The sequence below is a fragment of the Protopterus annectens genome, chromosome 12.part0 (assembly GCF_019279795.1).
Source record: "Protopterus annectens isolate FY-2018-M chromosome 12.part0, PAN1.0, whole genome shotgun sequence".
NCBI lineage: Eukaryota > Metazoa > Chordata > Ceratodontiformes > Protopteridae > Protopterus > Protopterus annectens.
In genome coordinates, this window is record NC_056746.1 from 140,890,069 (window position 1) to 140,905,878 (window position 15,810).

General features: G+C 40.5%; 1 protein-coding gene across 2 annotated transcripts in view; it reads right to left on the reverse strand.

Annotated features, from left to right (window-relative positions):
* The window catches only part of ABCC1 (ATP binding cassette subfamily C member 1), a 1,301,041-nt gene that overhangs the window by 327,649 nt on the left and 957,582 nt on the right, over window positions 1-15,810 (reverse strand). For both annotated transcript variants that reach the window (XM_044089159.1, XM_044089158.1), the window contains exon 23: window positions 3,489-3,799. In XM_044089159.1, coding sequence (XP_043945094.1) covers window positions 3,489-3,799 — 311 coding nt within the window. The remainder of the gene's footprint in view (window positions 1-3,488; window positions 3,800-15,810) is intronic.

Genomic DNA, 15,810 nt, shown 5'->3' on the forward strand with positions numbered 1-15,810 from the left:
GGCTGAAGCCAGGAAAGAGTGCACAAATGGCAACATAGTGCTACAACTCTGGGAATCCATCGGTTCTCAAGAAACTGAGCAGCCCAGAGCACAGACTAGGGCTGAAGACATGAGAGCTGCCAGTACCAGAACAGCTGGAATCTGGGAAGTTGGAACCAAGGTCTCTAAAGCTGCAGTGGTTAGAGGAGGAATTTCTGGTTGAGTCCTTGGAGAAAAATGCCCATCTCCATTGGGGAGAGAAGCCTGGGAAGAAGTGGACAGATCCCTTGCCACGAGCAGCTGATCCACCAACCTCATGATGTCGACTTCCAGACTCCTAGGAGATTCCAGGCACTCCAAAAAAAGGACTTGGCAGGTGCCTCACAAAGGGGTCTACAGAAGAATACCTGGTCCTAGGAACCAAATGAAATCATGGTTCCTGGGATATAGGCGCCAGTGAAGGAACTGGTGACAAAAAAATTGTTGGCACTGTAGTAACCAGCACCAAGGAAGAAGAAGAGAAGAGATATGAAGGATCAGCACCAAAGTGGCCGGTAGCGAAATTTGTGGTGCTGAGGTAGTCACTACTACCAGATCCAAAGGAGTCAGTTCCATAACGTTTGAAGCATCCATCTTTAGTTCTGCAGAAGTAGTGGGAACCAAAGGTTTTGATTTCTTATATGCCAGAACCAAGAGACTTCTCTTTTTTTGTGTGTTCAATTAAAGTAGAAGAGGAGGAAGGTGATGATGGAGACTCCTCAGATTTAGCACGGCAAGGCTGAACAGACGAGGAATCTTCAAAGGACATTTTTATTAAGCCTTTCAAAATGGATTTATTTTTCCTCTCTACAAGGGCCTGATTACTAAAAGCTTGAAAAATATCGCACTGTTGCTGAAGGTGCGCTGGGCCCAAGCAATACACACAAGAATGACTATCTGAATTTGGCATTTTCCTGCCACAGCCAGGACACTGTTTAAAACCAGTAGTTCCCTTGTCCTTACCTGCCATGTTGAGTACAAGGATCAATGGCAGAAAACACTTGCGTTAAAAACCACAAACGTGAGAGAGAGAAGGGCTATCAACGATGGTACACCAAAAACTACCAGAGACAGAAGAAAGGGATAGCACTACCAGCAGTGGTAGGACAGATACCCCATGGTAAGAAAGACAGAGATAGAACACTTACTCAAAGAAACAATACAATTTAAGAGAGACTACTAAAAGGGGTACAAGTAAAGCTAACTGGGTAGGACTTTAGAAAAATCTGAAACAACTGAACAATAAATATTTACTTAGCTCAAGGAGAGTTCTGCTGACGTGTCTTTACTAGAAGAGAGGCAAACAAGATCTGAGGTAATTTAGAGAGAGGCATTCTTGTAGGAACTTGTCTCAGAAGTTTTTGGTTTGCATGAGTTGTAACAGCTGAGCCAGTTAAATGGGGATACTTGGGATTAACATGGCTAGGCTTGTAAAGGCTCTAGGGTAGCTCACCTAGTAACCTATGACCCAGCAACTGACATGGGACCACTGGGACAGTTGTTGGGATGAAGTAAGAGGACAAAAAAAAAAGAGCAAAAGGTTCTGCCTAAAATTAACAACACACACAGCCCACAACAGGAGTACAAGATGATGCTTTCAGGGAAAGCAAAAATTACTATGCAGACCCTCACCGTATAACAATCCTCAATAACTTAAATGCTTGTCTGCTGTCAAGAGATGCACAATAGTAAGTCCTGATAATCCTACAGGGGACCAAGCAAGGTCTGTATAAATATCCTACCAATTGAAATTCATATTTCCCTGCTTTGAGGACATACCTGATACTTTTACAAAGACTCACTGAGCTTGTATTTTTCAGATAGCCACACACACAATTCAGGAAGACCAAAGTAATAGTCTAGTCTTAGCAAACAGTGTAAGAGGATTAGGTTCACAGGCAGCATGCATGAAGGCAGTTTGTTTGCATCTTTTTGCATAATTCTAATTTGTGGGATGTGAAATTTGGTGTATGATAATTTGATAAAATGCCACTTGGTCAAATGTGGTCATTTTGGTATGAATACAAGTCCACAACTTCAGTGTTCGATTTGGGTTTTGGTTGAGGAAGGTTTAAGCTTGTTAGGAAATGTGAAGGGTGCTGTGTTCTGTGCTGAGGGGTCTGTATCCTACATGAGATACTGTGAAAAGTATGAAAAATGTTTCTATATTTGCTTTATTTCTCCTCTCACCATTTCGCATGTGTGTCCGGACCCCCACTTCAATCTCAACAGTTAGGCTTAGAAAAAAATAGGGGAGCTCTACTACAGTATCATCTGAATGGCAGGAAGCTCTAAGTTTAGCCTACCCTTAAACTAGCAGCCCAAGCACAGCATACAAAGTCATCAGTGTGCGTCATGTTCAAATGCCATCAATTGCAGCAACCCGCCACCATTAACAGCAATTCTCCTATGCCACTTTCCTTTTTTCCTTCCCTACTACAGAGTTCCCATACTCCAACAGGTGGTCTAACCATACAGTAAAGACCACTATCCTCCCAAGAGAAAGACCTCAGGTAAAAAATTACTTTAAATGTATGTATTATTATTTTCTTCTTTTTTTAATGCTTTTTCACAAGAAATGACCAATGATTTTTTTGTACTACTTCTACCTGCTACATCTTACTTTTTTATACAAACTGATGTCCTAGACCTGTTGAAAAGGTAATGCAACATAAACATAGTCTCAAGGATTTACAATTGCACTTAAATATGCTACCAATACACACAACCCTATGTGAAATACAAGAGGAGGCAATTCTGGGTACTTTACATTTGCTGAGAATACTGTTGGCTAACAAAGACAAACAATACTAATTCCATGAACTTTAACTATGCCCTGATGTAGGAATTATGTCCGTTCCCATTAAGGAAGATACAAAACCTAAGCATTTGAAGAAATTAAACTGAGACAAGTGCTTCCATGGCAACTGCATTAGTATTTCAGTCCTTAATAGGGATGCACACCCTACCACTAACAGTTCTGGCCTCATTAGACTAACAGTATTCATTAACAAACCCTGATGAGAAACTTCGGATATATGGTGCATGTTGTGTCAAAGCTACGATGCCTGCCTGACATTATAGCTCTGCAATAGAACAGCAAGTGCTGCTCTTAAGCTTCTTTTCAAATGTGAAATGATCAGAACACATTAGATCTCAGAGAAAAACCATAGTGCAACATTTCTGACAGCAGCAACTAGGATTACCACTTCAGGAGAATTGATCAGCTTCGCTCTTGAAGTTGTGTATTTCCTTATTTTAAAAGAAATTTTAGGAACAATAGTTGTTGTTAATTTGCATTAAATTAGTACCAAAAAAATTAACCAATCGAAAATAAGCAGAGTTCAGCAGGAATGAAAATGTATTTAACTCATGACGTGTATAAAAAGTGCCACTGAATGAATAGTATTGCTTTCAGAAACGTGACAGCATGTATACAGACCAATTACACATCAAACATGGTTACGTACCTGAACAAAGAAATACAAGATTCCCAGTGGAGGAATGATGACAGCAATCAATGGTGTAGCCAGCAGAATCACGATACATGCCGCAAGTACATTAAACATGGAGCCCATAAACATCTTGATAATTTGCGGGATTGTGGTGTCAATGGTGTCAATTTCCTTTGAGAAGCGGTTCACAATATTGCCACTAGGTGTCCGTTCAAAAAAGCTCATTGAAGATCTCAAGATATTCTGCAGCAAGCTTATGTGGAGATAACGAGAGGCAAAAATCCCACCTATTGAAACAGCCATTGAGTACCCAAACACAGAAATACCTGTGGAAGAAAAGCTACTCTGTAAAGATCAATTAATTCACGCAAGAATTTTCAGATGTACTTCAACTTTAATTGCAGGATGTAGACACAGACATCTTTTAATAAATCACTTTTTAATCCATTTACTTGCTCATTTCCCCAAGACCTCACATGCCAGGGTACAGTCTCCATAAGGCTCATTCATTCCTTCAATGAATGAAACCCTCTTTCTGACTTAGCATCACACTGTGGTCTATTTTAAATCAGTAGCTTCCCAAAATACCACCTTACGCAATGCCCTGGGGTGGCAGTTCTGAACAGATGCTTTGGCATATATACCAGTGATTAGGGCTACAATGATTAGTACTGAGCAAAACAGTAGACAGTAGTGTCCTCAGAAGTCAAAGCTAATGTTACCTCTGGAGCAACTAAGTCATACGCATTTCCCAGAAAACTGGGGGAGCAGGATGTCAGCATCTCTATTCCATCCTTTCCAACTGTTTGCTAACTAATCACAAGTGACTACCAGTGCAAAAAAATAACTATGTCTTGGTATCAGTAGTCAAAACAGTCGCTGCATGTTAGCTCCTTACACATGAATTGTACTAATCAGGCAATGCACCCCTGAAATGTTGCCTTCTGATGAGACATTAAACCAAGATACATTAAACCAAGATACAATCTGCCAAGCCTGGTAGTAGCTTAGGTCAATGTTTAAGACATAAAAAAGACTGTGGAGCTTCCTTTATTGCCTTGGTTAAATTTCCTCCAGTTTTTTTTTATAAAAACTGTCATGGTTCAGACCTACTGCGACCAACCACATGATCAAAAATTGAAAAAAATGTAGCAAACATGCTAGACTGATGACTAAAACATACTAAACAATACATTCTGATAACTAAAGCTCATATATAAGACAACACTAACAAAAAAGAACAATGTGAGTAAAGATATACAACAAATTCCTTAGGCACTAGACACCATAGTTAACAAGGACTATATATACATTTCCAGAATCTCTGACTTGGGTATTCATAGGTACATTTCACAGTTTATAACAAAGTCCATGTATGCAACATGGACACTCAGCCTGTTCCATTTCAGATACCAATATTACAATTCTAGTATAATTATAAATACTTACACAATTATATAATTTAATGATTATATATAATTAATCATATAACTGATTACATAATAATTATATACATTTATTTATTTATTTCCAGTTTGATGATCGGGGAGGTCCACTGGGCTCAGGGAGCCCGTTTTCAGTGGAGGCCCGAGGAGAAAAGCTCCGCATTACATAGTTTAGTTACATATACAATCATAGTAAAGACCTCAACCTTACAATTTCATTCCATGCTAGAGAACAGGAATAAATTATTTGGTTACATAGCACCTAAATATTTAGGATGGCAGTGGTAACTTAACTGAGAGGGAGAATAAAGTCTTAGAAGGAAAAGAGAAAAAAAAAAGAAAAAAGGTGGGATAGGTCATTTATAACATGTACAATTATGTTATTTAAAATATGTACTTTTATGCTAGTGTTATCTTGTACTCGGAGTTAGTCAGGAGTTTAAGGGGTGGATTGATTATTAGGCTAGGTGGGGAGAGTGCAGTTGCATTTCCTGTTAGAGGAAAGGTAGGAATGTAGCAGAGTTTTAAAGTTTTCATAGTTTTCACAAGTCCTTAGAGAGGCAGGAGGAGAATTCCACTTTTAGCTAAGGAAAAGGATAGAATAAGTTGACCAGCAGGACGATTGGGTTTGCCGACAGTGATTAGGTTTTGGTGAGTAGATCTTAGAGTTCTCTGAGTGGTGTAAGGATGAAGGATGTTGGTTAGTGCTGGGCACTTAGGCTGAAAAATTAGTCTGTGGGCTGTAGTAATTTGGAGATAGTCTAGATGTTAACAAATGAAGGGCAGTACAATGATGGGAGGAGAATTTGGCTTTGGTTGCAGATTTAGAAATCTTATTATAACAGACTTCCAATTTGGAGGAGAGAGAGGCAGATAAGTTTGTTAGTAGAGGAGTGCCACACATTAGTGAGGGGAGTAGATAGGTAGTGGCGAGAGTTTGTCTGGTGGAATCAGAGAGAAAGTGGATGTTTCTGTATAACATACCAAGTTTTATATGGGTTTTCTTAATGTTTTGCTGGATGCAAGTGTCAAAATTTAGGTGTTCATCAATAGTAACCCCAAGTAGTTTAACGAAGGAAACAACCTCTATAGTAGAGCTGTTTTGGCTAATAATGTGGAATGAGTTTTTATCAAGAGGGGAAGCTTCTGAGGGAGAGAATAATAGTATTTTGGATTTATTGGCATTTAGCAAGAGGTGGTTTTGAAGCATCCAGTTTTCAGTGGCGGAGAAAGCAGTTTGAGTCACAGTTTGAAGCTCTGAGAGGTTAGAGGCGCAGCAGACTAAAGTTGAATCATCTGCATATTGTACAATTTTAGTGTTGGGTATGGCTTTGTGGAAATCATTAATAAAGATGTTGAACAGTATTGGACTGAGTATGGATCCCTGGGGTACCCCAGTGGGGGTAGGAAGGAAGGTTGAGGTGCCTTTCCCCCATTTCACAGCTTGAGACCTGTCAGAGAGGTAGCTTGAGAACCAGGATAAGGTATTTTGGGAGATATTAAGGTTAGAAAGATGGTTCAAGAGATAGGTGTGGGAGATAGAGCTGTTGATACTATTTTTCCAGATTCACGGGCAAGATTTATTGAGTCTAAGAAGGAGAGAAAGGCAGTGATAGTACTATGGCTAGGTCGGAAGTCGTGTTGGGTTGGAGTGATTAGTTGGTGATTGGCTAGGAATGGCATAAGCTGAGGTGGATGCATTTTTCCAGACATTTTGAGATTGGGGAGAGGATAGCTATGGGGCGGTAGTTAGAGATGTTATTGTTTTTGCCTCCTTTATGGAGAGGTAGAATAAAGGCAGCACGCCATAATTTGGGCACATAAGATTCCTGCATGGATCTATTGATTAAGATGCTAATGGGGAGAGCGATACCATCTGCAGCTATTTTTAGGAAGGAAGATGGGATAGTGTCAGGGGCATTGGAGCATGGTTTTAATTTAGAGAGTAATTTTTTTATGTGGGCGGTTGAGATGGGGTTAAGTTCAAATATTGGAGGAGGATTGGGGGCAGAGGGTGGTGTAGGGGATGAGGATGATTGGATAGGTTGAGGGGAATGGTTATCGTTAGGGAAGGTCTTGGTCAGTTCTGCTATGGAGGTGGTGAAGAAGGAGTTGAATAGAGAGGCTATTTCAGGCTCAGATTTGCTGGTGTCAGGGCAGGGGTTGTTTTTGGTACCTGGGTTGAGAAGAGAATTAATGGAATTCCAGAAATGTTTGGGTTTTTTTGATTGGTTAGACTGGAGTTTGATATAGTAAGACTTTTTGTCTGTGATGATTTGTTTTTTTTTAGTGAGGTTGCAAATTTGTTTATATTTAAGAAAAGTTTCTGGCTGCTTGTTTTGATGATATGTTTTCCAGAATTTATCTCTTTGTAGCATAAGTTGTTTGATATCTTTGGTTAGCCATGGGGCAGTCTTGGTTTTTACTCTTTTTTTGTTCTTGGTGGAGCTAGGGAGTTGAAGATGTTTATTCTACGGCATTGTCTAGTGTAAGAGTTTTTAGGGGGTTCCAGTTTGTTTGTTTTAGGGAGTCAGAGAAAGTAGTGGGGTTAAAGTTTGTGAGGTTACGTGTGTGAATATATTGGTGTAGGTGAGGAAAGGAGTGGGTAGTTCGGTGTATGAAAGCTGGCAAGTGGTCTCCTATACGGTTAGGTATAATGGCAGAGTTTAATACTTTATTAGGATGGGATACTAGGATCCAGTCTAGTGTGGTACCTGGTTTTGCTGGGTCTGGTAATGGAGTTAGTTGGGTATAGTTAAATAGATTGATGGATATGGTGGGATTAGCGTTGTTGATTTTATTCCAATCGATATTTACATCTCCAAGTATGAAAGTGTCTAGCTTAATATTGGTAGAGGTCCAGAGGGGAATTTCTTCAAGAATAGTGGTGTTATTTCCAGGGAGGATGTAGAGGGCAATGATACAAATGCTTTTGTGGTTATTTATTTTAGTAGGCCTATTACTAGTTCTGCATTGTTGAATGGAGGGATAGGATTGGGGTAGGGAGTGACGGAGAGTAGATTAAAGCTACCACCCCTTTTCTATTTAAGCGATCGTGTCTGTGGGATTGGAATTCAGGAGGGAGGATTTCAGAGTCACAAATATGAGGTTTTAGCCAAGTTTCTGAGATGGCTAAAATGTCTGGTAGGTTGTAATTTAGCCAAGCATGAAAGTGGGCTACTTTATTTCTTAGACTTTGGGCATTGATGGTGAAGAATTTGAGGTATTTATGATTGGTTTAATTGCTTGTGACAGGGGGATTGGGACTAGAGGAAGTATTTGGTCCAGGATTTGGGTGCATGTTCCCTGTTAAGCACAGGTAGTTGAGGAAGTGTAGTAGTATTTTTGATTTGGTCTTTAATAGTTGTGGACAGTAAGATATTAGTTTAGGTTTGTAGTACTTAATTGAAGGGGGAAAAAGTTTTATCCTGAAGTAGTGGAGCGGGTTGGGTTGAACTAGAGAGGCGGATGTGTTGTGGAAGTGTGTTTTAGTGGGATGAGGAAAGAGATTGGGAGTGGGGAGTAGGAAAGGAAGGAGGGGTGGAGTTGCTTATAGGAGTAGGAGGTAGCGTGGTATAAAGGGAGTAAGAATAGAATGCAGATAGATGGGGTGAGAATGGCTTGAGGTAGAAGACAAGACATAGTAGAGGAGTATATGTGTATATTAGCAGTATAAAATGAGTAGGGCAGATTGTACATATGTATAGATGGAGTAGAAATAGATGTTTATAGGGACTTTGATGGGTGGGGTTGGAATGGCTGTGATTGGCAGGTGGAGGTAGAGAGGGGAGGGGTACAGTGTGGAGATGATTGGTTGGTTGAGAGAGGGAGGGGTTTGGAGTTGAAATAAATGTAGGAGTAGTGGGGTGGGTGGGAAATGGGGGCAGGGTAGGGGAGCGGAATGAGCCCGTAGGGTGAACGGAGTGGGAAGAGCTGGAGAGAAGGTGGCTGGCGGAAACCAATCAGCCAGCTGTAGCTGAAACGTGGGAGCTTAGGGGAAGTACAGGAACAGCAGAGGTGAGTCTACGCTGGGGAGTGTAGGGGGAGAAAGTTAATAAAAACAATGCACAAGTCAAGCAGGCCAGTTAGATAAATATGCTATGAGAGTGGGGGATTGCTTGAGAGAGAACAGAAAAATGATATAAGCGATCATTACTCTATAAGTGGTTGAGTGGTGCCACCTAGTGGCAAAATATATAAAATATAGCTTGCTGGGTAAAGGAATTAAGGGACAATGAAAAAACCCTTTAGGCTGCTTAGCAAGCATGGGGAAAAGCACAGACACTACGGTAACTGTAAGATATAAAGTTAGTTAAATGTGGAGCCCAGCAAGGAACAGAGGTAAGATTTCAAATAAGGGAGGGGACTAAGACACAGTTAGGTACTAAACTTAATGTAACAGCAGTACCAGGACACTGGCTCCCTTAGCTTAAGAAAGCTAGGTTAGGCTGCAATAGGTCTTGTGGGGGAGGACAGAATAGACCAGAAAAAGTGGTGGATAACCAATGAAAATGAAAAGGGCTGGCCCTGATTAGGCTGAAATTGTTCTTGTGGGGAGGGGGAGGATCAGAATAGACCAGAAAATAGCCAATAGTATGATGAAAAGGGCTGGCCCTGATTTCACAGATATGCAAGTCTACAGAAACAATAAGAAAAGGCAGTAGGTACTCTGACTTGCTTGTTTTGCATACCTTTCTTACTGAATACTGAAAATAAAATAAGCCAATTTTACCAAGGAGTTATGTGGAAATTAAAAAGACAAATTTATAAGAGAAAAGGTTTAGTAGAAATAGAAAAACAGCAGAGCATACAAATAGTACAACATATAAAGACAGATTGCAGTTAGAAGTACAGAATGGGGGGGGCAGCTAAAGTCCTGAAACAACCAGGAAAATCAGTAGGTACTTTGGACTTACTTGTTTTGCATACCTTTCTTTTTGAAATAAAAAAAAAACCACTTGTAACCAGGAGTAGTTGGGATTTAGAAAGACCACAATTTATAGGAGAAAAGGTTTAGTAATACTAGAAAAACAGCAGGGACTTCAAATAGTTGAAACAGCTTGCAAAGGGAGACTGTTGTTAAGAAGTAACAGTATGGGGAGGGGGCAAGCTAACGTCCAAGATGGAGTGCTTTACTTAAAAATAGAAATTAAACAAGGGGCTAGCAATTAATTTTGTCTAGACGATAAAACATACTTTCTGTATATTTTGAAAATAACACTCATCCCAAGGTTGCTCGGTTCTGTTAAAGAGCACCGCAGGCCGATCGAACTTGGCTTGGTGTGGGATCCAGGGAAAGTAGATTAAAAGGAGAAGCTGGGAAGAAAAATAATCAATATTAACACAAAAAAACTCAGCAATTGTTTAAAAAAAAAAAAAAAAAAAAAAAATGCAAAAGATACAAAGCTGCCATTATTATGTGTCTGACATACAAGGCATCTTTTGACCCAATATTGATTGATTACTGCACATCAGCAAGTCATACGGCATCAGAAATAATCAGTCCAAGGATCTAAACCTCTTCTGCAACAACAGAACAGTTTGGAGGGCCAGTTGTATCTTACAGAGGACACCACTGCTCAGGAACATTGTCCCCATTTAAATAAAACAAAATTTATCCCTGTCCATATTAAAACATGTAGCTATGGATGGGAAACAGAAAATTTACCCCAGGACTGTCCCTGTACTACTAATGGACAGAGACTGCTCCTAAATGCTTTATCCTACGCATAGGCCACTTTCAAAGTATCTATGTATGATCCAGTTAATATATAGGTTCATAGGTTGGTACTAGGCTATCGGCCCTAGGGCCTATACAAGCCTAGCCATAACAATTCCCTGGCTATTTTTTCCCACAATATTTACTTCCCTGGACCCCTGTCTAGCAGGACGACTTGACATGATCCCTGGGGTAAATTTCCCATCCAGTCGTTAAGATTCCTTTTGAAGAGGGCCAAGGAGGCGCTCTGCTTAACATGTATAGGCAGTCTATTCCAGATATGGGGAGTATCTGGGTCAGGAACCATCCCTCCAGCATACTTTTGTTCATTGTGATGACAAGGTTTGATGGATTGGGATGTTTTTACGTGTAGCATGTCCAACAGCTCTGGGTTTGACATGGCCTTGTATGTTAAGCAGAGATGGCCTCTGAGTAGATGATATGTGACAGAGTATAGCTGGAGTTTTTTTAAGTTGGTCAGCATAGGGCATCTGCTTTAGGCCTGTGAGTCTTTTAGTGAGGTGTTTCTGCGGCCTTTCCAGTTGTTGCAGATGTCTTGTGAGGTACATACCAAATGGGGGCGTTGTACTCTATGATGGGTCTAATGAGGGATGAGTACATTGGGACAATGAACTTCCTTTATCTGGATGAAAAGCCCTTACTGATGAGGTGTGCCACATAGAAAGATTTCCTGACTGTTGTGGAGATGTGGTCATCGAAGGTGAGACCACCTAAGTCTCTTATCACACTTTCGGTGTTTAGTGTACTGCCACCTATGTGGTAATTCATGAGTACATGTTTTTTTCCCAAAGAGGATAACTATGCACTTTTTGGCATTGAGCTTGAGCCCATGGCTCTGGCACCAAGCATCTGTTTTTGTAAGGCCCTTTTGTAAAATATCCACATTACTTGGGGATTCAATAATGGCTCCCAGTTTGCAGTAATCTCCGAACTTTGATGGCCAGAGTCCCTCAGTGTTGGCCTGTATTTCAGAGAAGTAGATGTCAAACAAGAGTGTTCCCAGGACTGAACCTTGAGGTACTCCACTTGTCTGGAGTGGGATTTGGAGTTGGCTACTTTCACAGTGTGGGTTTTGTCAGTAAGCCAGTTGGCAACCCATTGAGTGATGTAGGGCTTTATGCCCAGCTTAGTAAGTTTATCTAAGATTCCTGAGTGGGGGATGGTGTCTAAGGCCTTGGCGAGGTCAAGATAGGTTGTGTGGACTGCCTTACCATTGTCCACGGCTCTGGAGATTGATTCAAAGAAGTCAATCTGGTTCAAGATGCACGTTCAGCCCTTCACGAATCCAAACTGGGTGGGGTCGAGTGTTTGAAGGTTGCCAATGTCTTTGTTTATAAGTTCCATGATAATACGTTCCATTGGTAACTGCTAGAATGGAGACACTACCAAAAGTACTAGTACTAAAGACAGAACGGCAAACAAGCAGTTCACTGTAGCATTAAATATTCAACCCCATTCCTACCTTTCTAAGACCTGGCCTTTGAATATTAACACTGGAAAGTAATACTTCACTCTTTCCAGATTTGTAAATACAGTAGATGGAGTACCCAACCCTCCACCAGATTTGTAAGAACAGTAGATGGAGTACCCAACCCTCTACCAACACACATACTCTTCTAATCAACTGCAGCTGAGTGTTGCATTCAATCACAGTTGGTACTGACAACAAAGACTGCAGGGAAGACTAACACTATAAATCTAAGATTGCCCTTATCTGCCAGTGAGAAACAAGCTGAGGATAGATCAGTCTCCACCATCGTATGTAGTTTCATGTAATAGCGGCAAATAAACAGCCTGATTTTATACAAATGGCATAATTACATATCTACTCTCCACTACCCATAATGTGAACCTGTGACCATTGCCCTTTCCAAGGCCCCCCCCCCCACACACACACTGCATTAGCATGTTTTGTTTATTTATTATTTATTTGCCATTTGTTAACTGGGTTAGTCTGGCTGGGCAGATGCCCTTTTTTCAGCAGAGACCCGAGGAGAAAAGCTCTGAATACAAAATTAAATTTGTTACAATTAGGTACATATTTAAGCATACATAAAATAAGAATGTGTTTCATCTTATACAAATTGTGAAGCAGACACACAAATCCTTACCAATACATGGATTGACAAGTTGTAGAGGAGGAGGAGGGAAGGTCATGAATGTGGAAAGGGAGAAGTAGGGAAGTCCTAGATATAGAGTGGAGTCTAGTAGGGGAATAGTAGAAAACGGACGAGAAACTGACATAGTATATAGGTGAGATTCATGTAATATAGGAAATTAGGATTGCAAAAGGTGCTAGTTATTGAAAATAAAAGTAAAACATGCAAGCAGGAGAGTATAAGCTGTGAAGGACAGAGAAAGCGGTTGAGAGGGAGCATAAGGTAGGGGAGAAATTGTTTCAAGTAGGATCTTTATGGCAGGTCCAGGAGTTGAGTAGATATTCTTTTAGGGCAAGTTTGAAAATGGGAGAGTTTTGGTACGATCTGATATATACAGGGAGTTTGTTCTAGGAAGTTGAGACTGTGTGACTACAAAGCTTGGAAATTTGGAGGAGGTGTTGGTCAGAGCTATGAAGCTCTCGATTAGGAACATAAGGGGAGATGAGAGTTGCTAATGAAGGGATGGTAAAGGATGGTATGTGTCAGGTGAGGTTGAGGCAGAAGGAGTTGATTATGGAATTCTAGCCAGTGGAGTATTTTTAAGGAGAGATGGTGCTGAGAGTTATAGGACAGGATAGTGGCAAATCTAGCTATTTTGTTATATGCACGTTCGAGTTTGGTTACCAAAGTTTTTTGGAGGTTAGTAAAGATAGTGGCAGCATATAGTAGGGTAGGTAAAAGGTAGACCTGAACAAGAGATAATTTAGATTCTTGTGTGAGGAATTTTGATGCAGTTATTGATGTGGATGTCAAATTTTAGTTCATCTATGAGTACCCCAAGAAGTTTAGTGTGAGACTCATCCCTGAATAGATGTGCTGTTTAGTGAAGGGACTGAGAAGGAAGATTTGAGGTGCTGGAGAGGTTTGGGGAGAAAGAGAAGTTTAGTTTTATTGGGGTTAAGCAGGAGTTGGCTAGTTGTCAGCCATCTTTCGACAGAGTGTAGTATGCCTTGAGTGAGGGTATGTAGGTGGGATAGATTGTGAGAGATAGAGATGATGGTAGAGTCATCTGCATATTGTATGAGTTTTGAGCGGGGCAGGATTGGGAAAGATAGTAAAAATGTTAAACAGTAGGGGATCCAGGATGGAGCTTTGGGGGATGCCAGTCTGAATGGGAAGGAAAGGAGAAGTAGCAGACATCCACTTGACAGACCGAGCTCTGTTTGTTAGATATGAAGAGAACCAGTTAAGAGTGGAGGTAGAGAGGTTGAAGGAAGCAAGATTGAAGAGCAGGAGGTTGTGAGATACAGTATCAAAGGCTTTAGAGAGGTCAAGGAAGATGGAGGACACTAGTATGTTATTCAGAGAAGTGGAGACAGTGTTTGTAAAGGACAGTAGTGCAGTAGTTGTGCTATGATGAGGGCAGAAACCGTGTTGGGTTGGGGTGAGGACATTTTCCTGAATGAGATGTGGAATGAGTTGTTTGTGAATACACACTTCAAGAATCTTTGAGATAGGGGATAGAATAGTGATAGACCTGAAGTTTGAGGAGGTCGGTGGAGATACCACCTTTACATAGGGGTATAATATAGGACTTTTTCCAGATGTGAGGGACCAGGATTTCCTGAATTGACTGATTAATAAGTATAGAGACTGGATAGGCAACATAGGGGGCTACAAGTCTGATGTATAAAGGAGGCAGGTTGTCAGCTGAAAAGGAGCCAGGTTTAAGTTTATAGAGCAGAGACCTGATAAAAGATGTGGGTACTAGCTTGATTGAGAAGGTGGTATGGTGGGAGGGGTGTCATGGTTGGCATTTGTGTTAGGGTTGATTAGTTTTTGTATGAAGTCTATAAAGGAGTTTTGAAAATTGGCAGTTTCGAGAGGGGAGTTGTTTGGGGAGGGGTTTTGGAGGAGTAGCGATTAAGAGGAAAAAAGTCACCCATTTAGACTGAAAAGGGTAGTCTCTAATAAGAAACACTGCACACAAAGAATAGCAAAATAAGTGCAAATGCACACGATAATTAGAAAAGGACTGGCACACAGGATACCTAATGCGAACAACAAGGTCTAACGGCCAACTAGTTCTCGACAATTAAGTAATTTAAAGTCAAGAAAAACACTTCAAGTCTGAAACTACTCTAACACTACTAAACTCTAACTAGAGCCATATAAATCACTAAAGTTAAACAGTAATATAGTAATAACAGAAAAGTCTTAAACTTAGCCACGGCCAAGCAAGACGCACATCTGAACTTGAAGACACAGCAAACGAGATCTGGGGATTGTGCTGGTGCACTATGGAATACCTGCCTAGCCACGAGCCAACTAGAAGACTTTGAGCTTTGTAATAGGCTGAGTCGGAGCAGAGAATCGGCTCCAAAGCCATATGTACGAATGAAGGCGGGATAGGACTACAGAACATCAAATTAAAAAGCACAATTAGCAAATATCAGTCCATCTGTACTTCACAGAACATGATCCCCATCATCCACTTCAAGATTAAATCAGAAGCATACATATGTAAACAAGCATCTGGAGATGATTCACTTTTAAGTGTAGTCAGAAAAACTTGTATAGAAAACCTTGATATCTCTCTAGAACTGGAAGCCCTAATAGAAAATTTGATTGGAAAATGACCACTAAATATACTAATTAATATACCAACTACCTTTATATTATCTCACTCAGGAAGAGGTAGAAAACTTGAACCGGGCAAACGTTTTTTAAAAGAATGTTAACACTGTATACAGATTAATGGCAAGGATAGTTTTGTTGCAGTTGTCAGACACTGGTGAACTGTGACTGATGCTACCAAGAAGGGGAAAAGACCTTGGAATAATGGGCATCACTAGCAGCAGGGAAAAAAATGAATGGCAGGGTTAACATTTTTCCAGGAAGATCCTATTTTCTGAACATGTAACTGTACATGGGATCATTCAGGGGAAAAAAGAAAACAGTGGAATGCATTACAAAAGTGTCAACAACTGCTAGAAGCCAAACATTAACAGAGACGTCCACGTAGAAAATTCTACTGTGGAGCATCAAATAAC